At 43.1% G+C, this 16,312-nt stretch overlaps 1 protein-coding gene across 1 annotated transcript; it reads left to right on the forward strand.

Moving 5' to 3' along the window:
• Nucleotides 1–735: 735 nt before the first annotated feature.
• On the forward strand, nucleotides 736–13,512 carry LOC102859831 (coatomer subunit gamma-1-like; the record flags this gene model as incomplete). Its single annotated transcript, XM_006903419.1, has 12 exons — nucleotides 736–831; nucleotides 3,132–3,375; nucleotides 4,635–4,710; nucleotides 5,811–5,914; nucleotides 6,354–6,479; nucleotides 6,741–6,809; nucleotides 7,365–7,507; nucleotides 7,848–8,019; nucleotides 8,924–9,021; nucleotides 10,602–10,740; nucleotides 10,970–11,068; nucleotides 13,272–13,512. Coding segments are annotated over 12 exons (1,497 nt in total), but the record flags the coding sequence as incomplete, so codon positions are not given.
• Between the last annotated feature and the right edge of the window lie 2,800 nt (nucleotides 13,513–16,312).

The raw sequence follows: 16,312 nt of genomic DNA on the forward strand, positions 1-16,312 counted from the left end.
GTGTGTGTGTGTGTGTGTACCGTCAAATCAGATCTGACTGGTACAGGAGGAGATTGTTCCTTCTTCTCCAGAGGAACATCTGGTGGATTTGAACCGTGCACCTCTGGGATTGCAGTACACCTTCTTGCCACTAGGCCACCAGAGCTCGCCGGTTGAACAGATTTGAGGAGCGAGAGGGCCAGATCTTGGATGAGGAGGGGGGACAGTAATGCCTTTGATTACAGACATTGAGTTTAAGGTGCCTGTAGACACCAGATGGAATTGTCAGCAGGATAGTTGAAAGTAATATGGGTTCTGCTCAGTCAAGAAGTAAAGAATTGGGAATTGTTGACATATAAAAGTAGTTAAGCCTGTTGGAGATGAGACTGTATGTGAAAACAGAAGATACCCCAAAGTGGCTGTCAGAAGAGGCAGGCTCGCTGGAGGAGGAGTCAGCAAGGATAGTGGGTGGGAATCATGGAGAATTAGAAGACAAAGTAGGTTGGAGGGAAACTCACAGACTAAAGAGGTCTTAGTAGAGAGGAAAACTAGAATCTGAATTTGAGGCTGTTGGAACTCCCTCACATGCAACTTTTGCTTTGAACTCAAAGTTTCTGTGTTCTCTCAGACAGTGGAGGGAGTTCCTCCTACATGCTTGCCATTTGATGAGGAGTAAGGATTCGGGTGCCACTTAGTGAATTGAGCAAATCAGTGCTGGACGTTCTGCTGCTCATGTGTGTCATGTCTGTGCCTCAGGTGGTGGTTGTCCAGGCCATCAGTGCCCTGTGCCAGAAGTATCCTCGAAAGCATGCTGTCCTCATGAACTTCCTGTTCACCATGCTACGAGAAGAGGTAAGCAAGGCTTTGGGGCCTGCAGGGTCTTCTGGTGTAAGGAGCAGCCAGGCTCTATGTTCTTGTTGGTTGTATATCTAGATCAGTTTGTTAGTGGGGCAGAAGATTTCTGGTACCTGAGACTCTATATAAACTCCTTTGAGATGGATGGTGTGGGCATGTACCCACTGTGAGTAATAATTTTAGTAACTATATGACTCATCACCTTGGTTTTAAGATACCATAGATAATCCTAATTTTTTGCAGAGGTGGGAAAATACGTGTTCTTTACCGACATAGTCTAATGTTCAGGTTCTCTAGGACTGGTTTCTTATGAAACTGATGCTAACAATGAGACATTGTTAATGGTTCTGTTCCTGACACAGATTGTTATATTTTGTGCCTTTGAATTGGAATCAACACACCAACACATAGCCGACTCTAAAGTGGTTTTTTGGATGCTGTAAACTTCATGGGAGGAGGTTGCCTGTCTTTCTCCCATTGAGCAGCTGATGGAATCAAACCTCCTGCTGTTGGGATGGCAGCATAACTCTTGACCAGTAGGCTTCTTGAGCTCGCATAACACAAATTAATTCATCATTATATAGCCTTTCTCAAGTATTGCAACAACATTCCTTAATTGAGAGGAACAGAAGTAAAGTGTTCATGGAGTACATGTGATTCCCTCTCTGTCTCAGGGGGTTTGGTTCCTTGGATTGGAGCTTTAGGGGCATAGTTTCATGGGACATCTAGTTAATTGGCTTAATCCCAGTTAATTGGTTAATGTGTTTAGTGATTTTATTCTACATCTTAATTACATAGTGCCTGAGGTCTTAGAAATTTGCATACAGCCCTCCAAAGCACAGTAATTAGTTTCATTTGGTGCAACAGAGGAAGAACTTGAATCAGAAATAAGAAAAAGATATGGAGCTAATTACCTGTATAAACAGCTGCCTCCTTTGCCAAAGACCAAAAGAACTAGATGGTGCCTGGCTGCCACTACTAAACACTTTGATCAAAGACTTTGTTAAAGAATCCTGACCAAAAGTGGGAAAATTTAGAACAAAGTCTCACATTCTTATGTTTATCAGAATTTCTGAAGCTATAGAGGCTGGATGAACCCCTGAAATTATTGCCCTAAGATAATCCTAAACCTTCAACCAGAAATACCCTCCACAGGGCCAGATCTGACCCAGAGTTAAGTTTGCTTAGGTACTCCAAATTTTCAAAGTTTTGTTATTGTGTACTATCAAATTAATTCTGACTTAAAGCAACACTGTCAGACAGAGAACTGCCCTATATGACTTCCTAGGCTGTAATATTTGTGAGAGAGTGCACTCTGGTGACCTCCTGGTCAGGAGCTGTCCTGAAGGCATGTCGTTCAAATCCACCAGTTGCTCTTCCGGAGTAGGAGGTGCAGTCTCCTCTCTTGCTTGTTTACTGCCTCTGAAAACCTGCTGCTTTTAAATAGTTGTTTCTGACTCTGATACACAATATGAGTCTTTATGAGATTAGTCTTTTCTCCCAGGCAGCAACTGGTGGGTTCAAACTACCAACCTTTTTGTTAGCAGGTGTGTGCTTAACCAGGGCTCCTTTTAAATTGTGCTGTACTTATGTCCCATCAAGTCAGTTATGATTCTTAGAGACCCTATAAGCAACAACCCTGAACCTTGCCCTGTTCTGTGTCATTCTCACTGTCTCTGACACACTTGAACTCATTATATCTTTAAAACCAGGGTATTTCATGTTGTTGGTGGCTTTTTTTAAAAAAACAAACACCTGTGATAGATCATCAGTTTTCTTTGAGAAAATGCATCTGGTCTGGCAAGTTTAGTAGGACTCCCCTCTTTCAGTGGAGCTCTGACTCTCCATTGCCTTAAGGGTCCAATCCAGCTGGTATCATACAGGCAGTAAGTGGGTTACATGCCTGATGCCTATGAACATATGAATTGCCACTTCTGTCATTAAAGTCTACAGACAACAGTAGATTTAAACTGGGATCTTCTGACTCCACTGGCCCAGTCTTTCTTTGATCTTTTCTCAAAACTGGAAAAGAAAGTAGAATCCAAAATGTTCCAGACAAGTGCCTCTTGGAACTGGAAGAGCCACAGAGAGCATTCAGTCCAAACCTTTTAATACAGAAAGTTAGTAGAGGTCTAGAAACATTAACTGATTTGTTCAGGGTATCCTTATGAATCAGAAACAAAGGTGGGACAAGGAGCCAGTTCTCCTGCTTCCAGGCTCTGTGTATGGATTGGCCCTATTAGCTCATTTCTGGAATGAGCTGCTCCCTTGCTCAGCTTTACTCTTTCCTGCTGTAGGGTGGTTTTGAGTATAAGCGTGCCATCGTGGACTGCATCATCAGCATCATCGAGGAGAACTCAGAGAGCAAGGAGACAGGGCTCTCCCACCTGTGCGAGTTCATTGAAGACTGCGAGTTCACTGTGCTGGCCACCCGCATCCTGCATCTCTTAGGCCAGGAGGGACCCAAGACCAACAACCCCTCCAAGTACATCCGCTTCATCTACAACCGAGTGGTTTTGGAGCATGAGGAGGTCCGGGCAGGTGAGTCTGAGTCAGGACTGGACCTGGACTCTCTTATTTTTTAGTTTATGTCCCACGGAAGGTACCTGGTCTGAGTGGAGGCATAGCGCCTTGGGTTTTTAATAATAATGTCCAGTTAACCTTAGATCTCATCTAGTCATGAACCTTCTCTTTCTACTATATCTTGATTTTTTCACTGTTATGCTTGTGTTTAGCAGTTTTATTGAAATATAATTCACATACCATAAAATTCTACCTTTTTAAAGTGTACAACTTATTGTGTAACCGTTATATTTTCAGTCTTAGTTTCCATTTACTTTTATACCCCCACTGGACTGATTTTCTTGCTCTGGCAATCTGTGTTCAGCAAGTAATAGGTAATTTTTTCCTTGATACCAGTCTAAGGCTGGAGAAGGACATAGCACTTGAAAAGTAAAAGGTAGGGAGCTCTCGTGGCCTAATGGCAAGAAGCTGCACTGCAATCCCAGAGATACGTGGTTTGAATCCACCAGATGGCTCTGCTAGAGAAGGATGGGCAATCTCCTCCTGTACCAGTCAGATCTGATTTGATGGTACACACACAAAAAATAGTAAGATTTAAAATGTTTTTAAAAAAAAGTAAAGTGTTTTTTTCTCATTGAAGAGAAATATCTCTCAGAGATTAGTGGACACAGTGACTGAAACAATGGGTTTCGTTAAGCCCAGCAGATGTTGGGAAGATGATGCAGAATTGAGCAGGGGTTTGACCTACTGTACATGAGTCAGAACTGTCCCAGCACTACTTGACAAGGTTTCACTTTTGACTGTGGCCACTAGATGCAGAAACTGAGAACCTTGATATTTTTGCCAGTTTGACCTTAACTGTAATTATTGCTGAAAAGAGTTCTAAAAAACCTGTAACAGGAACTATTGTCCTTTAGATCCCTGCTGCATGGTACAGATTTGTTGTTGTTATGTGCCATCGAGTTGGAACCCACTCAGCTGACCCTCCCGTAGGTTTTCACACGGCAAGAGATTGTCCATCTTTCTTCTGTGGAGTGCTTTGTAGACTGGAACCATGTGCCTTGGTTTGCCAGCACAACTCCTTAACTACTATTCTACCAGTGCTTCCTTAATACAGATGAGGAAGTTAATTTAGGAAACACCAAAAAAGATTTGGGCCTGGTGGTTTGCATCTGCTTTCTGTGGGTCTCCCACTGCTGGCCCACTGAGAAGCAGCAAAGTGGGAATGGTATGGTGTCAGGCGTGTGAACTGAATCGTATTTGCCTGTCACACACAGGTGCAGTTAGTGCGCTGGCCAAGTTTGGGGCCCAGAATGAAGAGATGTTACCCAGCATCTTGGTGCTGCTGAAGAGGTAGGTCTCAGAGGGAGGGCCTGGTGAAGGGTGGTGTTGACACAAGCCCAACAGCTTTCTTTTTTTCCCCCAAAGCTGAAAAAGGAGAGACTGTTGATTGTGGAAATAAAATCCCATCGCCCAGAGATGAGCATAGCTAGCCAGCCTGACCTCCTTTTTTTTTTTTTTGGTTAAAGTTTTGTATATAATTCAGGTGCCATTTAATTCACACATTTAAAACATATAATTTGGTGATTTTCAATGTAGTCACAGAATCTAAGTTTACCACAATCTAAGGTTAGAACATGTTTATCTCCTGAATAGAGACTATGTATCCATCATTAGTCACTCCCCACCCCCAACTTTTCTGCCACCACCTCCCCCAGCAACCTTTAGTTTATGTTTGTTTCCCATCGATTTGCCCTTTCTAGACATTTCACATAAATGGAATCATGAAATTTATGGCCTTTTGTGACTGGCTTCTTCTTAGAATCATGTTTTCAAAGTTCATACGTGTTCTAGCACATACCACTGCTTCATTTCTTTTCCTGGCAAATAGTATTCCATTGTATAAATACATCACAATCGCATATGAATCATTTGAGTTTCTCCTTTTTGGTGATAATGAATAATGTTATTGTGACCCTTGTACAAGCTTTTGCGTGAACATATATTTTCCTTGGGTATATCCCTAGGAGTAGGATTACTGAGTGAAACTGAATTTTTTTTTTTAAGCCAAGAAGCTTTTATTGGGGCCCTCAGACAGGTTCACAGCCTCAGGTCTTAGAGAGGCGGAACAGGTCAGGAAACAGGGAAGTTCACTGAGACTGAATTCTTGATGTCATGTGTTGTTGGAAGCAGGGATTCCCCCTTTTATTGGGCAGGATGTAGGGAGAGAACACTGAGAAAGGAAACAGCAGTGAATGTGGCCCTTCTTGCTTTGAGACTTGTGGGCCACACAGTGCATGTTGATGCCCTCAGTCAAGAGATGCCTGGATACCACATCTGAAGACTGATTTCTGAGAGCTCCAAGAGACTCTCCCTCATGATGAAGCCTTGCAGGGTTCCTCCTGCCACCCCTTCTGGGCACCAGTCAGGATCACCGTGCATTTTGGCTGCAGGTGTGTGATGGATGATGACAATGAAGTAAGGGACCGAGCCACTTTCTATCTCAACGTCCTGGAGCAAAAGCAGAAGGCCCTCAATGCAGGCTATATCCTAAATGGTGAGTCTTCCCTTGCCCGCCTTTGGCCTAGCCATGCAGGAATCTGGCTCTCCTCATTACTCCAGAACAGGTGCCCTCTTCCTGGGCAGAGATTTAAGGCAAGATGCCCCCAGGTGGATGCCGATGGTGACCTCCTGGTATTGAAATAACTTCACAAGACCCAAGGATGTGCAGATCATAGTAGTCTGGGTGAAAACAGCCCAATAGGTTGAAACACTATTCATTAATAGAAACTTCTGCTTCACGTTATTTTACACTTTCATATCTCAGTTTACTTACCATATGTATCATTTTTAAGAAGGTGTTTCAAAGAGTTAAGCAATTTGTTCTGGTTCAAACAAACTAGGATTTGTAATCTGACAAGCTGAGAGCCCCATAGAGGGTTCTTAGAATGCTGTCATATCCTCAAGCCACTGACCGCTCTCCTGCTGGCATGTAGGTCTGACTGTCTCCATCCCTGGCCTGGAGAGGGCTCTGCAGCAGTACACTCTAGAACCGTCGGAAAAGCCTTTCGATCTCAAGTCTGTACCCCTGGCTACCATGCCTATTGCAGAGCAGAGAACAGGTGATATTTGTGTTCCTTCCAGGAACCTTTCACCCTGCCTCCCCTGGATACCATGTACTGGCTATGAAGCCTCTAGCATTCTCCTGTTGGGTGGGCCTGTGCTGGGAGGGGACCATCTCTTCTGCTCTGGCTCCTGTAGATGGAGATCCACATGCAAACACATACCCTTAGTCCTTCTCACGTGATCTCTTAAGGGTTGAAAGTTATAATCCCTGGATGGGCTGTTACTGGATTGTAGACTTTAGTATTTTTGTCCTGCAGAAAGTACCCCCATTGCAGTGGCCAAGCAGCCTGAGAAAGTGGCAGCCACCCGACAGGAGATTTTCCAAGGTGAGTAGCAATTCTGGGTGGAGCTTTAGGGCCCTGGGCTCTGTCTCCTCAATTTTAGAACAGTTGCTTCCCTTGAGAGAGTAAGAGTGAGAACTGTCAATTCCTGGGCCTCTTCTGAATGCTGGGCACTGGACACTCTTAGACATTTGAGTTAAAGGTAGATGTTTTAAGCCCATGTGATGTCAGGAATTGGAGGGTCAGAGAATGTGCATGGCCCAAGGTCTCAAAGCTAGAAAGTGTTGGGGCTGAGGTTAAGATCTAGAGGAAACCAGCTCAGCCTTAATTCTGGCCCTCTCTAAAGTGCAGGCCCATGTGGGCTGTCTGACTCTACACACATGGTTCTAAAGAAGCTGCTAGTTTCAGTTGGATTCCAGATGTGTGTAGTCTAGGCCAGTTTCTGTTTAGATATCCTCCCTCTAGTCCTGCATCTTTTAAAGGCGAGAGATTGTGTGTTTGATTGCCAGAGCATAGGCATTTGTTGTGAGAAGTTTTATACACTTTCACAAGTTAGTCTGTAATTGAAAAACGGAGCGAGCACATGGCTGTGTGTTTCAGAACAATTGGCAGCAATCCCCGAGTTCCGTGCACTGGGGCCCCTCTTCAAGTCCTCACCTGAGCCTGTGGCCCTCACCGAGTCAGAGACAGAATATGTCATTCACTGCACCAAACACACCTTCACTGACCACATGGTCTTTCAGGTGAGCAGGGAAGGATAAGGTCCTATTAGGACTTGGCCCTTAGAGTGGTCCCAGGTCTGACGTGTCCTGTAAAGTCATGACACCCAACCCCCCTGCCCCAGCTGGCTGGGAGCCCTATCAACAGACAGCATCTCTTACCAAGTGGTATGTCGCTGTACCACTTGACCCAAGACCTCTCTTGCTTATGAGTTTAAGCTTAGAGACTCGGAAGCTATAGTGAGATGACTGGAATGGAGCCAGCTTGGCCTGTGGGGTAAGAGATGGGTCCTTCTAGATCTTTCCTGCAGCAAGACTTGGGTTTACAGACATATCTAAACTCCCTGTCTTCTCCCTGGTTCAGTTTGATTGCACAAACACACTCAACGACCAGACTTTGGAGAACGTAACAGTGCAGATGGAGCCCACTGAGGCCTATGAGGTACTCTGTTATGTCCCTGCCCGGAGCCTCCCCTACAACCAGCCTGGGACCTGCTACACGCTGGTGGCACTGCCCAAGGAAGACCCCACAGCTGGTGAGTCCCCCCTAAATACTATCCTGTAATCAGGGTGGGGTTGGCAGATTGGACATTAGTTCTTTATCTTGCTTTCTGAATATTTCTCATATATTGTCTCACATTTAATCCTCATAACAAACTTAGGAGGCTACGTCCTGCTGTCCCTATTTGTGCTTGAGGAAGTGGGGCTTAGATTAAGAGACTTGTTTAAGTTGTAGTGGCTGGTACGAGGTGGAACCTAGGTCAAAGCATTTTGCAGCAGTACCAGAGTTAGAAACATTACTGTTTTTAGATGCCATCAAGTCAAGTATAACTCATAGGGATCCTGTGAACAGCCAGCCTGAACCCTGCCCTATCCTGTGCTATCCTCATCATCTCTGAAACATTCAAGCCCATTGCTGAAGTCACCTTGTCAATCCATCTCATTAGGGATCTTCCTCTCCTTCACTGAACCTTCATCTTTCCAAGCATGATACCCTCTCCAATGAAGAGCCTCACCTAGCTACAAGGCCAAAGTATTAGGGCGTCTCTGTAAGTCCTCATCTGAGCATGTGGGCCTCTCCTGAGGAGACGGCTTAGCCCTACGACTTAACTCTCCTGTCATTGGTGCCCTCTGTTAAGAGTTGTGGGGTTGGTTGACTTGTTGCTGCTATTAATACTGTAGTAGAAGCGGGAGAGAAGGCAGTCTCTGTCCCCTCAGCTTTGGAGTTATTGGTCCTTATGAGGATTTAAAATAAATTGTCATTTATTGGGTCTGAGTGCCAGGCACTGCGACTTCTTAAGACACTGTCACAGTTGAGGTGGAGCCGAGCCACAGAATTTAGACAAGTCACCTGCCCTAATTACAAGTTCATCTCTGGATATATCATCTCATATCAGTTCATCTGGAGATATCCTGACCATTCAGCCTCTCTTCCCACAGTGGCCTGCACGTTCAGCTGCATGATGAAGTTCACTGTCAAAGACTGCGACCCAACCACTGGGGAGACTGACGAGGAAGGCTATGAAGATGAGTATGTGGTAAGGAGCTAGGTCACGAGGCTTGGCTTTGTGATGGAGACTGAAGAGCAGCTCTCCAGGAACGAGCACCCAGACTTGATTTCTTTTCTTGACATTACAGAAATATTTTGAGAGAGAGAGAGAGAGAGAGTGTGTGTGTGTGTGTGTGTGTGTACTTCTAAAATTATGAGTTTGTGTGTTTTTAAAAAAATCAAACGAGTACAAAACCAAAAATAGAAACAAACAAATACACGAAGAAGAATAGCATAATTGAGGTTATTATTGTACATTATAGGTCTTTTTTCCACTTAATAATGTATTTTTCATGTCATTACAAACACATAATAGTAGTTTTAAAATGCTGTATCATAATTCACTTGACCATTCATTCCTTCACTGTTGAATTTAGAGTTCCAAATTTTCTGTTTTGTTCATCTACCTTAAATTTAAACATGAAATTTTTTAAACAATGCAAATTTTTTATATGTATTTCATAGTATTTCTTTAGGATAGATTCCTAAGAGAGTAACTGGGTCAAAGGTTATGCATGATTTTAAGAATTTTGGTTTGTTGTCAAATTGCTTCCTGGATAAAGTGTACCTGTTTTTGTCTGTGAGGAAGTCCTTCTGTACACGGAAATAGTTCTTTCATTTTCACCTCTACACTTGGATAGAACTGAGGTCAGGATCATTTTTGGTTCTGACTGTAGGACAGCAATTCCATGCCACTGGAGTTCAGACCATATGTCTGTCCATGGCCAGGGGTTTTTTAGAGTTTATGACTAGAGGGACAATCACTGTAGAATATAGCTGACATCCACCAGTGTGTCTGTCATTCTAGAGCTATGGGTGAGAATGGGCCTTGCCTATGTCAGAAATGAGACAGAGATGATCCTCGACCCCAGTAACTGCCTAGGGCTAAATGGACTTCAGAGAGCTGATTCCAAAGCGCTCCTTTTACTGTGGAGCTGAGTCTTAGATTCACCTGAAGACCCACAAGAGTAGGAGCTTAGTGAAGATCTGTTGGGTGAACAATCAGGGAAACTTTATGTAGATTTAGTCAAGGTGGGGACATGTATAATGTGTCAGGTTCCGGGAGGGGACAAGCTGAGGTGGGCATTGGGGTTCCAGTGAATGTCAGGCTGGAGGACACAGCTGAGAAAGGAGGAATGATCTACCGAGTCAGAAATGGCTGCTGAGTTTTGAGATGCTTGTAGTCTCTAGGGAGTGACCAGTATAAGAGGTAGGCCTTGAAGACTCTTCTATGCATTTCTCTAGACAAGGGATCCTTGGGGCACTGACTCCAGGCAAGCTTCAGAAGGACTGTCATCTCAACTGACACCCTAGAATGAGAAGAATTTTGGTAGATTGTTACTTAGACTCAGAGTTATAGGGACATGGGCTCTATTTACATTGAGAATGGGTGTCCATTTAGGTTGCTGTGTGTCCCTAGAACCTGACATGGTCTACCACTTAACAAGCAAGGGCTGTTGCATGTTGGAACAGGAGTTGAGCGATTGAGTTCAGAGTAGAGGCTGAGATGGCAAAAGCAGGGAGTCCCTCCTACAGAAATGTGGGCCTGACTTCCATTTCTCTCTTCAGCTTGAAGATCTGGAAATCACTGTAGCTGATCACATCCAAAAGGTCATGAAAATGAACTTTGAAGCAGCCTGGGATGAGGTGGGTGATGAATTTGAGAAGGAGGAAACTTTCACTTTGTCAACCATCAAGACACTTGAAGGTAAGGCCTGAGGACAGCATTCTGAACTGTTTATATTTCAAAACCCTTGGCTGTAGTGGAAGTTCTCCTTTCTCATCTCTAACACCCTTAATGATCCACAGCTATGTCTCAAGCACATACTTCAGGTGCTACTTGATTGAAAGCCCCTCAGTACAGGGTTAGGGATAAGGAAGGAGTGATGACACAAAGTGAGAAGACATGTTTATGATGCTGAGATTTCTCTCTACAGAGGCTGTGGGCAATATTGTGAAATTCTTGGGGATGCACCCATGTGAGAGGTCAGAAAAAGTGCCAGATAACAAGAACACCCACACATTGCTCCTCGCTGGTAAGCACCATTCTTGGGGTGAGGAGGGTGGGAAGGGCCTGGGCAGTTACAGCCTGGGTGCTCCTCGTCCGGCACCTCCCTCTGGCAGCACAGTGATTCAGAATTCACCGAGCTTAAAACAAGCAAGTGTGAGAAAACTGCTATGAAACGTCTTCCTCCCCTTCTTTCTGCTAGCCAGCCAGTTTCCCTCTCAGCAGGTACCCAGGTGTTACTGGGCAGACAATGCAGGTACATCCTTCCTATTATTTTATGAATTCCTTTTTTGAAAAACACAAGTGTTTATGTACAAAATTGAATATACATCGTTTTGTACTTTGCTTTTCACTTGAGTGGACATCTTCCCTCGGATACATAAAGCTTTCTCATTGTTCTTTATAACTTTTATTGTATGGATTGGCTGTTTATTGAATTAGTCTGCTACTGAACACTTAGACTGTTTCCAGTGTGTTATTATAAATAATGCTGTATAGTAAATACCCATATACACACATACATGTATGCACACTCAAGCTACCCATATATATTTTATTTTAAAGGTCTAAAAATAATATTTCTAAGTCAAAGTGATTTGCATTTCTCATTTGGATAAATAGTTCTAAATTGCTTTTTATAGAAATTTATAGAACTTATAGAAAATTTCTTGCCCCTGACACTCTTGTGGGCCCCTGACACTTTGTCAGCCTGGGTGGGAAATGGCATCTCAGTGTAGTGGTTATTTTTTAAGAAAAGGAACTAATTAACTGTTTAACTGTTGCCATTTCAACAGGGTTTCACAGGTAGCAATGAAGACTAGTTTTAATTTATATTTCTTGTGTTTTGAATGAAGTATCTTATAAATGTGGAAGAGCCATTTGTATTCCGTCTTTGGTAAATTGTTTTGTTTTCCCTTTGGAACATATTTAATTAGAAAGTTACAAAACATCGTGTTTTACTCACACAAATTCATATAAAAAAATATAATGGAATGCAAAGCAATAATGTTTACATACATATCTTTAATGTCTCAATACTACCTTTCTAACTTAAACTAGAAACCACTTTTCCATGGTTTAAGCCTTAGGACCATTGTTTTGGTCCTGAATGTGAGAGAAGAGTAGAGAGGCCAGTGCTAGGGGGTTTTGTATTTGAGTAATTCCAAATAGCTTGTTCCCCAAACTTTGATTTTAGCCAACCTAAGGGAAAGGTGATGAGAGATGGAGAGAGTGCTTTGGAAATAAGACCTGTATCTCCCAGGGGTAAATTGTTTTTAATTCATAAAATTTGCCCAATTTTCTGGATGGGTTGATCTGTTCAAATAGAAATGGGACTTTTAAAACTCATTTTATTATAGGAATTTTTAAACACACACAAATTATATATTTAATCCCATGTATTCATTTTCCAGCTTTAACAACTATTATTTTCCCCTTCTCGAGGTAAAGCAAATCTCAGAAAATATATCATTTTATATGTAAGTCCAGCTATAATTGTGATTATGTTAAGAGATAATGATCCAGGGAACTCTGGTGGCCTAGTGGCTAGAAGCTGCATTGCTATCCCAGAGACTCGTGGTTTAAATCCACCAGATGGTTGACTGGGGAAGGAGGGACAGTCTCCTCCCGTACCAGTCAGATCTGATTTGACGGTACACACATACAAAATAATAAAAGATAGAAAACTTAAAAAAAAAGAGATAATGATCCTTTGTCTAAAAAAAGGAGTACAGCTGTCAAACCTACAAGAGTTAAAAAGGGATGAACTACACCTCTCTCTGCAGTGTTTATAAACAGAGCTGGGAGGATGCTGTGCTTCATTGACCTGCTCCCAACTGACAGGCCCCACCATCTGCTTCTGGCCACAATGAGTCACCCCAGTCCCCTGGGTCTTGCAGACACCTGTTCTGTGGTTCTCTCATGGGCCTGTTCCCTTCATCTGCTAACGTGTGAGAGTCTCTGTGACCTCAGACACAAGTCTTTTACTTCAGTACTGCATGTGAGTCTTGGCAGAGACCTGAAATAGTATTATAATTCTACTTTGAAGTTACAGATACTTGATGCTCAGAGGTATGAAGTGTCTTGCTCAAAGCCTCACTCATCGATTTTAGCCCACCTTTTCTTGCTGCAAGCCCACCTATTTCAGTTGGTCATTTACTGCAAAATGCTACTCCAGCCTTATTTCCATAACCTCCTTTGTTACAAACCTGCACTTCTCTTGTTCCTTCTAGGTGTATTTCGGGGTGGTCATGACATCCTGGTACGTTCTCGGCTGCTGCTTTTGGATACAGTGACAATGCAAGTGACAGCCAGAAGCTCTGAAGAGCTGCCAGTAGACATCATCTTGGCATCTGTGGGCTAGGCCTATAGAATCCCTATTCCTACCCCTTTCCCCCAACACTACACAGAAGGTATGCCTTCCTTATGAACCCAGTGGAAATCCCATCTTCAGCCTCTGTATTAAAAATAATTAGGAAGCTTTGAGGATTTTTTTTTTATTTCCTCCCTTCCCCCAAAATTGTCAGGGAGTAATTTATTTTTGTAATAGGAGATGACTTGTTCTAGACTTGCTGCCCTGCCTACAGAGGGGGAGGATATTGCAATTGATATGTTTTAAATGAATAAAATGTTTGCACCTCTTGAACATCTTATCCCTATAAATAAATCAGCATGTGTTTATTGAATGGCTGCTGCTACTTGTACAGATGCATTCTTAGGGGTTCACGTTCCTCTCTGTAGTTTCCCTACCTTCAGCTCAAACTCACTGCAGCAAGTTTTCTGAGGTTTTAAACAGCACATGTAAAAGATACTTTTTGGTTATTGTACTTGGTGTGAGGTAGATCCTGTCCCACACATCGTCACCACCACAAGTGTAGGGACTGGACAGCATAGTAAAAGAACAAACAGGCATTGAGTGCAGACTCTTAATCCTGGACTGTCATCACCACTCACCTTTTATAGAATACAAAAGGAGGCGTTAACAACTGAGTGTTGTCAAGCCTCAGGTCAGAGGTAAATTTGTATGGAGAGAGTGATAGAACATTCTTTCTTTGACTCTTATTTGAAGAAATCCAGTATTGAGGTCTCAAAGAGCAGGCTCAGAGAATTGGGTTTTTATATGCAAACCAGATGTGCTTTGCAGTTTCAGTATTTGTGGGTGGGAGGGGACATGAGAGGATCTTGGACACTCTCATTCTGGTGCCCACGAGAGTTAGAGGTTCATTTGTGTGATTAATGTTTTCCTGACTGCTTCAGCTTCTGCTCTCCAAAAAGGACTGTGAGGCAGAGAAAACAGCTTAACTGGTTTTACTGCTACAATGACCTGGTACCCTAGAGCTCTGGTCCCCCCATACAGTCAAAGGAATGCACCTAGGAGACTGGGGGTGCACACAGTGCTTGAGGACCCACCTTTACCTGGTAACTGTGTTCCCACTAGGGAGGGATGGGTTAACTGGTTTCACCACTACAATGACCTGGTACCCTAGAGCTCTAGTTCCCCCATACAGTCAAGGGAACGTACCTGAGAGGCTGGGGGTGCACCCAGTGCTTGAGGACTGATCTCCACCTGGTTACTGTGTTCCCACTAAGGAGGGAATGGGCTGGCCCCACCTGAGAACAAAGGAACATGGAGAGCAGTGGAGCTTGAGACTCTTGAGGCCAACCGTAGTCTCCCTGGAACTTCCTTAAGACTAAGATCACCAGGGTTCTCCTGCTGTGATTTAGGGGAAGCCAATACTAAATATTTGTAATAAACTGAAAGCTAGTTCAGGAATGGGGGTCTTCAGTCGAGAACTGCTGGCCCCGTTTTTCATGCTCTCTGTTCACTCTCATTCCTGGCTATCTGTCTCATTAATAATTATAAAATTACTTTACCCTCGGTCTGCAACATTCTGGTGCCCGAACCTGGGACAAGGTGGTGGTTTCTATTTGGGTAAGGTGGTGGTCTCGCTTTCTCTTTTTTGAGCAGACACCAGGAACCAAAAAGGAATTCGCTCAGGGTAAGTGAAACTTTTTGGAAAATTAAAGGCAGGGTCATGAGAAAATCCTCACTAAAAGTTTCATGAGGTTTCTCATACCCCTTGACAAAGACAAGGGAAGAATTAGAAAAAATTCAGAGTAGAATTGATAAAAAGGAGTCATGTGGAACAGCCCATCCTCTGAAGCTCAATACATTACATTAATTAAAGAATTACTTAAGAGCTCAGGGGTAAAGGTAAGATAAAGGTCATTTTTGCTGTTGTTTCAGTATGTGCAGAAACACTGTCACTGATTTAAACCGGTAAATAAAGTGCAGTTAAATTTAAAAACTTGGCAAAATGTTGTGAAAGCTTTATGAAAAGCACATCAAAAAGAGAACAGACTCCTATTAATTTTTGGTCAGTAAGGGCTTTGAAAAGAATAGTAAAAAAGTCTGTGCAGGATTGTTCTAATAATAAAAAAAATTTGCAAAGAAAAATGGCTAAATCTTTGCACGAATCTGAATTAAATGATAAGGAGGTTAACGCTGAAGGTGAGAAACAGCCTTTGTCACCTTTCGAAAGAGTTTATCAAAAGGGAGATGTGATTCCTGCTTCGGTTTGGTTACTAAGTGATTTGATCACTTCGCTTTAAAACTATTACAGTCTGAGGAGAAGATGTCTGAAAAGTTAGAAGAAAAAACCTCTTCAGAAGAGATGGATAGTGATTCTGATACAATGGAGGATGAATTTCCTATACCGCCAGCTTCGGAAAAATTGAGCAATATAATCCAGGATGATAGTCCTTATGAGAAATTAAGTAAACAAGTTTTAGAACTTGCTAATAGACAAAATGGGCTCTCGAAATGAGATATATTGTTGTAATGTGCCGTCGAGTTGCTTGTGACTTATAGCAACCCTGTGTACAACAGCCCTAAACGCTGCCCTATCCTATGGCAATCGCACTGCCTCTGACACACCCATCCAGATTACCCCAGTCACTGAATCCACTTCATAGAGGGTCTTTCCCTCCTGCGCGGTCCCGCTACCCTCCCAAGCATGATGTCCCTCTCCAAGGACCTGTCCCTCCATGTCCAAAGTATGTCAGATGAAGCCCCAGAATCCTTGCCTCCAAGGAGCAGCCTGGTTTAACCCTCTCCATGATCAATCTGTTTGTTTTCTTGGCAGTCCATGGTACATTCAATACTCTTCTCTGGCACCACAGCTCAAAGGCATCAATTCTCCTTCTATCCTCCCTAGTCATTGTCCAACTCTCTGATGCATAACTAATGATTGCAAAGACCATGGCCTGTATC

This window comes from Elephantulus edwardii, unplaced genomic scaffold, assembly GCF_000299155.1.
Source record: "Elephantulus edwardii isolate Elephantulus edwardi_28Jun2011 unplaced genomic scaffold, EleEdw1.0 scaffold00739, whole genome shotgun sequence".
NCBI classification, from domain to species: Eukaryota; Metazoa; Chordata; class Mammalia; order Macroscelidea; family Macroscelididae; genus Elephantulus; species Elephantulus edwardii.